The sequence below is a fragment of the Thalia democratica genome, chromosome 3, assembly GCF_965202585.1.
Source record: "Thalia democratica chromosome 3, ktThaDemo2.hap1.1, whole genome shotgun sequence".
NCBI lineage: Eukaryota > Metazoa > Chordata > Thaliacea > Salpida > Salpidae > Thalia > Thalia democratica.
The window spans coordinates 50,238,514-50,248,784 of record NC_139167.1 but is presented as its reverse complement, the minus strand read 5'-3'; the positions used below and the strand labels follow the sequence as shown (position 1 = coordinate 50,248,784).

Here is a 10,271-nt window from a genome sequence, read left to right as displayed (position 1 = left end):
AAAAAATAAATTGATTAGCTTAACTTATTTGTGTTTACAACTTTAAATATTAAGAAGTGCTGTAAGTGTGTACTCAACACTACTTCTACAATTTTTCCACACAAATCAGTATAACAAAAAGTACAGTTTTAATAAAAAAACGTATATATATATATTCAAGCAAAATACTAAGTACTTTAAGTACAAACACGTTTTTGCTTTGAAGTATGTTAAGCTCAAATAAAAATTTTTATGAAATGAATCGGAAAAAAATTGTTTTAGATGAATTAATTTTTAACGAAATTAAATTAACTAAGAATTTTTTTAATCTGTTATTGATTTAGATGTTAAAGTTATTGTATATTGTGCAAAAGAAATTTCAAGTGTTTTTCAAACATGTCTTAACTAAAAATTATACATAAAACATTATTTTTCAAAAATGAGTAGAAGAAAAGTTTAACGTATCTCTAAGACAGTTTATTTTAACTGTTGAAAATATCTTAACGTGCCAATAAAAAGTTTAAGTATAAAAAGTTAAATTAAAATAAGTTAAATGTTTCAAAAAATTGCCTTTGTTTTTAAACAAGAATAATTGTTTCAACTGTTAAACATGCTAATAAAACTGTATCAAAAGTGGTTTCATGACAATTCAAATATTTAAAAAAAAGTGTTTTAAGGGCCACAACTAAACATAAAAAAAACGGTTGTAGGACTGATTAAATCAACAATGATAAAGAAACAATTATTTAAAGAAAGTTCTAAAAAAAACTATGTTTTATAACTAATTTTAGCCATATCTCAAAAAATTCTCAAAATTTGCACAAAAAAACGGTGGTTTGTAGGACCTAAGTTGTTTTCTTAATTTTTATCCAAATATACGTCACTTTTTTAGTGGTGGCCCTTTAAAAAAGTTTAAAAAGAAGTTGATTTTTTCGAATTTGAATAGTAATGCATCCATAAAAGGTCCACTGACAATTTAAGAACTTACGAAATATAATTATTTTCAGAAAATATTTTCAAAAGCTATGAGTTATACTAAGAACTGTGAGACAGTTTATAAAATTGTTTCACTTAAAAAATTTATAAGTAGTACAGTATATACTAAAATAATAAACAAGGTTTATTTAAGAATCAACTTTCTAATAAGTAAATTATTTTCAGTATTATTTGTATAGCTAATTAAAATAAAAACTCCACAATGGTATTAAAAAGCAAGTTTCCAGATGTTACTATACCAAGTATGTCTACCTCAAACTACTTTTTAGAACTGTACAAAAAAGGAGGAAATTCTGTTGCATTCGTAAGTTAGCATTAGTACTAGATATTTGTACGGAATAGTATTTTTTTCCTTTTTTTTCACATAACATGACTTAAAAATACAGCTTTTACGTAGTTAACAATACTATTAACAACAAGCTAGGAACTTTTAGAATTCTGTATGAACATACGAAAGAGTAAACAAAAACTTAAGTCCTAGGTAAAATATTTCGTTTGTTTACTGAACAAGTAAATAAAACTATGATGAAGTTTTACTAACTGTTCAAGTTTTTGTTTAACTTTATCTAAATTATCATTCATAAAATAAATCCTTTGTATTAAAGATATGGGTTTAAACTTCTTAAAAAACATTATACGTATGGAAATAACGTTTCAGTAAAACTAATAATCGAATGTATCTATTGTTAGATTACTTATGTTTGACTAGTTTTTATACACGTTTGTAAACATACAAAAACTTTACAGGTAGAAAACAAAACTGATACAGTGTTCACATGTGCAGATGTAGTTGAAAAAATTAAACAGTTAGCAAGTGCATTAGCAAACAAAGGTCTAAGAAAACAAGAAGTAGTAGCCGTCTGCGTTGGAAATTCAATTTACTATCCCGTTATACTGTTTGCAATAAATGCTTGCAATGCAATCATGTCACCCTGTAATCCGAATTACACTGAATGTAAGTGTTCCTTAATAAATGTACACCAAACTTATAACTCAATTTTTCTAATTTTAAATTATATTTTTTTAATGACTAACAATAGCGGAGTTGGTCAAGCAGTTTAAGTTATGCCGACCTTCTTATGTTATAACTGAATATAAACAGATGAACAAAATGCAAAAAGTTAGAGAAAAAGTTAAATCCATAAAGGTTGTTTTTACTCCTGTTAAAAATACTTGTTATTATTAAATTAAAAAAAACCTCTAGTTTAATTCCTTTTTTATAATTTAATTTCCTTTTTAAAAGTTAACTTTCTTTTTAAACAAAGCTTGTATATTCTGTAAAGACAAAAGTTACTATAGAAGTTTAAACTTATAATTAATACTATTATTTATAAAAAACTTATAGGAGGTTTTCTCATTGAAAAAACTCCACAGCTTTTCAGATGATACTATTAAAACTATGATTGAAAAAAGTAATCCTCTAGGTGAGAAAAACATTTGGTCTAAAAATACGTATTTATTCATTTTCTTTCTAAGATTTTTAAGCCTCAAAGCGAAATATATTCACTAAAAGTGTTTTATAAAAGCTAGGTATGTAATATAAAATTTATGGTTGTTTATGATACTTTACAACCAATATTTCTTAGCTTTTGCTAAATATTTATTTTTAAATTTAACATACTTATACTAATGTTTGGATTTTGAAACTCAGTTTTGGTTACTCAAATAAAAAAAAGTTGCTACTCTAATATAAACACTTGACAATATTTAGCTTTTAATCGCATATGTACATGATTAAATATTTATTTCAATAAGTTGTTCCTTATTTCTTAAGAACATTTCATCACTTTTTAGAATGAATTTCAATAAACCTTGTTAAGTACAATTTATGGTCTGTTCTACTTTTTAATTCAAATATCAAAATTTGTTTTTAAACTTATAATAAAACAGATTTTTTTAAAGTAATGATTTTTATATTAAGTCTAGTAAACATTGAGCAAATTTTTTTTAGCTACGAAATATCACATATAAAAATTTGTTAATAAAAAAGAAAGTTAGTTAAACAGAGAGTTTTTGAAAACAATAAAGAAAAAAATTAAATGAAAAACAAAAGCTTTTTTAAAATGTTTACTTTAGCTAAAACAAAACTAACATTTTATAATTAAAATTCAACATTTTAACTTTTCATAATTTGTTTTAGATTTTAATTCAAAAGTTTTTGCTAACTCATCGGAAGATATTGCAATTCTTCCATTTTCCAGTGGTACAACAGGCCTCCCAAAAGGCGTGATGCTTACTCATAAAAATTGCATCTCCATAAATGCAATTTTAAAGTAAGTTGATGTTAAGCTTACTAATGTAAAATACTTAGAATAGTTTATTTTGATATGCAAAGCCTTAAAGCATACACTAGTATGTATTTTAAAAAGTTTACTTATTTTGTATTGGTACACATAAAAAATTATACTTTTAAAAAAACTAAAAGTTGCAGGTGCTCTGAATTAACAAGAAAAATTGGTTATTTTAGATACAATTGGAGTTTTTCTATACAAATGCATAAAATGCTTAAAATCAAATTTCTAAGTTACGTAAATGTAACTACGAACTAGACATAAGTAAATGCTATGGCTTTCAAGGCTTAATCTTTATTCGTCTAGTACAGGGATCGGCAAATTGCGGCCCGCGGGTCAAATGCGGCCCTTTTAACAAAAATCTGCGGCCCGCGAGGTACTTTCTAGCTAAAAACATACTTTTTTAAAACAATAAAATTAAAAGTTTCTGAGATAAAAACTGGGAATTAGGCTTTTACTTCAATAAATACTGTTTACTAGTGCTCTATTTTTACTTATTATTTTTATTTTTTTGGTTTAAGACAGTATTTTTATAACGATTATTACAACTATTTCAAAATAAGTGCGGCCCGCGAGCATATTTTTCTTTGAAAATTGGCCCGCAAGTGACTAAAGCTGCCGACCCCTGGTCTAGTAGTTAAGAGTTAGAAGTATATTTATTCGAGTAAAAATATCCTTTCCATCCGAATGTTGTAGTTATATAAGCCTTTTATGAAATTTAATAGAGAATGTTTAAAGGTTTTCATTGACAAAAATATTAAAACAGATATGCTAATTTTAGACGACTATTTTTTTAGTTTTATGAACTAAAAAAATTAATACATAAAGGATAAAAAACTTTGTTTGAATTATTATTTTCTTTAAAAACTTTATAAAATACTATATCAATTAAAAAATATAATACTTAAATTAAATATGTTATTTTTTTAACACTTAACTCTTTAAATTTGTTTATATTTTGAAATTAAAAGTTTACACTACACCTATTAATGATTTTAATAAAATTTTAGTAAAGGCCTTACAAAAAGCGGAGTTCACTGCCATGTACTTCCACTGTTCCACGCTTATGGGTTTCTTTTCATGTTCTTGTTTGCTGGTCAGAAGCCTTTCGTTATTATGGACAGGTTTCGTATCAGAAAGTTTTGCCAAGCTGTTTATAAGCACAAGGTTAAGTTTGAAAAACAAAGACTATTATAATTACAAGTACAGTAGTTACAAGTAAAGTTTTGTATTTTTGTAAAGCTTTAAAAAGCAAATTTAAAACTAATCTTTACAATATCATTTAAAAAAACTTTATAGGTTTTAAGTTTTGTTGCTATTGTTAATTACATTTTTGGTAAATAACTCGATTGTTTGCTTAGTTAGATAATCTAAAGTATTTTTGTATTGAAACAGATTATTTCTAGTTAGACTTCAAAAATCGATTGAGTTTTATTATTAAAAAGTAAAAACTTTGCTTAAAATAAACCTTAAAGTTTTTGAAAGAGAAAGATAAGTAAGCTATTTTCACGCTTGAAAACGGTCTTAGAAGTTTTGTAAGAACATACAATAAAAATCAAAAAGCTGATTAAATCATACTATCTAGTTAATTTTTCAGCATCTCATAGTTAAATTGATTGTACATAAGTAGAAATGTCTTCAGTTTAATATAATTTCATATGCTAGAATTTGGATTGACAAAAGAACTAATGAATTTCTAAAACCACTTAATTCTGAAAAAGATACTTATAGTTATAAAAATAAAATATACATATACTAATAGACTAATAGACTACTACACAAGTTTTCTTGACCTTTTTAAAACTATATGTTTGTTTAAAACACGTGCACAGGTTACTTCAGTTACAGCTGTTCCATTTGTGTTGAATGAACTATGTAATAATGAAACTGTTGATGAATTCGACCTTTCTTCTCTAAGGGAGATTTTCAGTGCTTCCGCTTCTCTAGTTTCAGATGTTCAGATAAAAATTGAAACTAAGTTAAACATTAAGGTTCATCAAGGTTAATTTATAAAAGATTAATTAATTTCATTATTTTAAAACATAGTTCTTAAAAGTCATATTTTTTATCAAACATTCAAATTTTTTTTATACTACAATGAGCTATTGAGATGTTGTTTTATGGATATTCTTCTAAATACTTTTATCAATGTACAGTAGACTACCGCTTAAGTACGCACTTTTTTTGGTACGCACCCCGCCTTAAGTTCGCACTTATCCAGAAAGAAAAAAAATTCTAATTTTTTCTTTTTTTTAAATAAATTGTTTATATATTAATATCAAATTTGGATAAACTTTTAAACTAGGGTGAGTAATTCCGAGTAGTCTAAGTGGCCTGAGATTGTGACAGTCCTGTTATTAAATGTTAATAAGCTAACTACTTATGTAGTGGTAGCAGAAAAGTGAAAAGAATGATGATATTTGAGCTTTAATGCTATAAAATAAATAAATCTAGATGACAATGTTAAAAAAAAAACCTTCAAATACAACATAGTTAAGTCATAATTTAATTTAAATGTACACACATTGATGTTTTAAAAATGTTTGGTAAACAGAATGTAGTTTGGTACTTTCCCTCTATAAAACAAAATATGAAAAATATGGCTTAATATTCTTTTTTATATCATTGACTGACATTGACTTTCTATATTAAATTTATGTATTAGTTATGTAGAAACTTTTATAGAAAAAATAAATCATTTCAAAATTTTTGTTTATTTGGCTTAATTATTTGGTTGCTAGTTGTAAGAAAGAAAACAAACAACTAATTTTCATATTATACTATGTCGCCAAAAAGTATGCACTACCCGTGCTAAGTACGCAATTTTTGTTCGGGTTCAATTTGCGTACTTAAGCGGTAGTCTACTGTATATAACAATATCAATAATGTGTAATACTAAATACAGATGACAACTAAAAACCTTACCAAACAGCATGATTACCATTAACAAAATTTGTTTAAAACTTTTAGTTATTTTTTCCAACTAAAAAAACAAATACGGTTAAACATCATTAAACGAAAACTCTGTTTCGATAGTTCTCGGTCTTTCTGAATGCTGGCTAGTAACAAGTTCAACTCTAACTAGTTGCCCAATAGGATCTGTTGGAACAGTCGTACCTAATTCAAAAATAAAAGTTACCGTTTTTTTGTTGTTTTAATCTTATTTTGTACAAAATAATTAGTTTAAACCCCATTTACAACAAATAATATTTTTACATATTTACTTACTATTAAAGCTATTTTGTTTATATTACATAATTTAAATATTGTTGTGATAGACAGTTAGATTTAAAAAAAGAGTAAACTTTTTTAAATATAATTGATTTTTAGTTAATTTAAATCTTAATGTAAACTTTTTGAATTATAAATGTTATAGTATCAGCATTTAGTCAATCAAAAATAGTGTTGAAATAAAAAGTTTCATAGTGATATTACTTAAACTAAAACATAATAGATCATTAGCTCGGAAAGTGGCAACGAGCTTCGGTACAATGAAAAAGGTGAAATTTGTGTTACCGGGCCTCAGGTTTTTTTATTTGTTTTTAAATTTAAAGTCAAATACTGAAACTGTTCTACTCAACAGTATATAAAACCTTTATTTTTATTTAATATTGGTTGAATATCAAAAACATTATCATAAATCTATTAAAACGATATCGCTGAAATAAACTTAAGTCTGTTTTTTAAAATTCAACTGATTTAAGGTGATGAAAGGTTACTTTGAGAATCCAGAAAAGAATTTAGAAGCTTTTGACGAACAAGGCTGGTTTAAAACGGGAGATGTGGGTTACTACACTGCGGAAGGACATGTTTTTGTTGTTGATAGAGTAAAAGAGCTTATAAAGTATAATGGATTTCAGGTAAGTTTTACTATAAAGGTAAGCTATATTACTAACGCATTTATGTGAGCTATACTTTATATTTCAATAACTTTATCACTACAATAATGTTGTATAATAAGTTTAATTGTTTAAAAACCAGTTTCGTTTTTATTTTTGAAATCTAACAAAATTACAAATTTTTACAATAAAATTTCAAGTATACTACTACATCTATTTTAACAATATTAAATCAAAAAATTTCCTTTTTTTCAATTAAGACCTTTTCACAGCAAAGAATGATATTTTTTTTGTAACTAAATAAACTTTTTAAGTATGAATATTTTTACAGCATTGTATTAAAATAAAATTCACAATGCCCACACAAATTATTTCTAGCCCTTGAAGCTAAATTGTGCAGCATAACAACACTCAGGTTCCTCCCGCCGAGCTGGAGGCTCTGATTATTTCCCACAATCGAGTTTCAGATTGCGGAGTAGTTGGAGTTGCAGATTTCAAAAGAGGGGAATTACCCAGAGCTTACGTTGTGCGGAGTGATGAAAGTTTTACTGAGGAGGAACTCCACAACTACGTCAACAGTTAGTGCTGTTGTCTAAACCAGTGTTCTTCAACCTATACAAAAGATGTGCACACTAAACTGTAAATTTGTCTACAATAGACTTCAGTAGTTAAAAAATCGTTTATAATATTTATCGATATGAGTCGTTTAAAAAAACAATACTTTTTATGATTTTAGTGTCTTAAAAGATAAATAGTGTGTTGAGAACTGTTAGTTTATTTTCTAAATAATTTCAAATAATAGAAAAAGACGGAAAAAAATTACTATAAAAGTTATTTCATCGTACCAATTTTTCTATGCACAGTAAAATAACTTATATGCACATTTGCATGCAAAGATGCACGTCGTGAAGACTACTGGCATCAACTACATAATCAAATTTATAAGCTCAAATTTATATTTTGCAGAACAAGTTTCAAGCTACAAGCGTTTGAGAGGCGGCATTAAATTTGTTGATAAGATACCTAGAAGTCCAACGGGTAAAATTTTAAGAAGAAAGTTGAAAGTTTTGAACGATTCTTCAAAGCTGTGAAAATTTTTATATAAAATAAAACAGTGTTTAAAAAAATAGCTTTTATAGTTAATACTTACTGTTAGCAGTTTTTGAAAAAAACTGAGGTTTGCGTTATACTTTGATTAAAATCTGAGCACTACTTAACCTGTTTCAAAATACCTGTTTGCCTTGTAAAATATTCGTAGTTTTTAAGAAGATTGTTATGATTCATATAATCTTTTTTAGAATTTACATATACCTTAAGTTTTTGGTTTATTCATATGTTTTATATTTTTTTCGATTTACCATAGTTTTGACATTCCTTTTGTAGTTGCAAACTACTATGGTTATTGTTTTACCTTTTACAACTTTAGTTTTTTTTTTAGAAAAAATTAACTTAATCTAGCTCAACATATCTAATGATTTGCATAATAACTTTTAAAATTAATTTAATAAAATACTTTTCTACTTTTTTTTTGAAAGTATTTGCTTAACAAATCTGCATTTAAATTAACTAACAATATTCTGTAAATAAAAATCAAACATTAGTTAGTTAGATTTTTGATGAGTAAGTTACTTTATACATGCTATTTGTTTTATGAACTATTAACAAACAATAACTTTTTATTAAATCAGTTAAGTTTTGTTTTCTTTTTTGAATTTAAAGTTTGTTAAAAAGTTGTATAACAGTATGAAAGTTAAAAACAACCGAGTATTTATACTTAAAAACGAAAAAAGACAATTTTTTAAAGAATGTTAGTCATAATACGAGAAAAAAATTAGAGAATAATTTTTTGACGTATTTTAAAAGAAAAGTAAGTATTTTATTTTACAAACTTAATTATATAAAATAAAACAAACAATCTTTGTCTCTAATTATATAGACTTTGCTTTTTCTTAGTTTATAAAATAATGGTTTGAAACTCTGAAGAAAATTCAACAACAAAACTGCTTTTTTCAGTGTTAAGTACTTATTAATTTTTATTATTGTTTAAAAATTTCTGAAAAATTAGCTTGTCTTTAATTATTTTTCAAGTAAGGTGTTAATTAGTTTTTAATAATTGTGATTTTACAAAAGAAATTAAAAAAAGCTAAATGACCCTGGTAAAGTTTAATTTTTTAAGAAGTCATTTTACTACTCATTAGAAATACATAACATTAATAAATTTATAATACAAAAAAATAACTAATTTTCGTATCATTTACTTAGTTTAAACGTTTAACACTTTAACGTCTGAAATTTAAATCCTAAAAGCGTTAACTCTTAATCTTTTTGTTTAATATAAAATAAAAATAAAAGTAAATACTAAAATTAAGTAGAATTTTAAAATTAATAAATTAGTAATATAAAGTAAAACTACAAGTATTCTAAGTTAAAAAGTTAGATAAAGAAGCAAAAGTTTATAAAGAAAATTTTTACACTAATATAAATTTATTAACAGCATAAGTTTTTTCTTAAACAATTGCCTTTGGTTTAAATAAACGACTGCTGTAATTAACTTTCAAGTCTAAAACTATGTACAAAATTAAGAACAGTATGTTTGTGCGTTTTTTAAACGACATGTAAACATAGGTTTATAGACTTAAAACATTTCACTTTTTGTTCTTTAACTTAAAAAAAAAAATTACCCTTTTAATTTACCAACAAAAATTGATTTAATAGTTGTTTTATTTTCAATATCTTCAAAGTAAAAATTAGTCTAATAAGTTAGTAAAGATAAAGATCTATTTAAAAAAATTATGCTCAAATTTTTTGAGTATAAGTAGTAATATACACTTAATTATAACAAAGAACAAATGCTTAGTACACTAAAGAAAAGTAGAAAAAAGTAATAGTTTACTAAATAGAAGTTTACTGTTATAATAGTTATATATTTTTCTTGTTTTAGTATATATTTTGGCATCTAATTACAAATTAAACCTAGTTTTTTTATAAAAAGAATCATAATTGAGCAATAATATTTATTTCACGTAAATTAAGTTTTATTACTCGTCTTAGTTTTTAACTCAACTTTAACTTAAGTAAAGACAACAAGAAAAAGTTACAGTTTTAACTTAAAACTTTTAAATTTACTAGAGTAAAGAAAAGTAATTAAAATTATCAAAGCTATTAA

At 24.9% G+C, this 10,271-nt stretch overlaps 1 protein-coding gene across 1 annotated transcript; it reads left to right on the top strand.

The window, feature by feature from the left end:
* The first annotated feature begins 1,177 nt into the window (after positions 1–1,177).
* LOC145832357 (uncharacterized) lies at positions 1,178–8,196 on the top strand. The gene is made up of 9 exons (XM_082939675.1): positions 1,178–1,279; positions 1,723–1,930; positions 3,116–3,248; positions 4,277–4,433; positions 5,099–5,257; positions 6,721–6,792; positions 6,971–7,126; positions 7,521–7,683; positions 8,072–8,196. Exons 1-9 carry the CDS (start codon positions 1,178–1,180, stop codon positions 8,194–8,196), a joined length of 1,275 nt encoding a protein of 424 aa, XP_082795801.1.
* Positions 8,197–10,271: the final 2,075 nt, after the last annotated feature.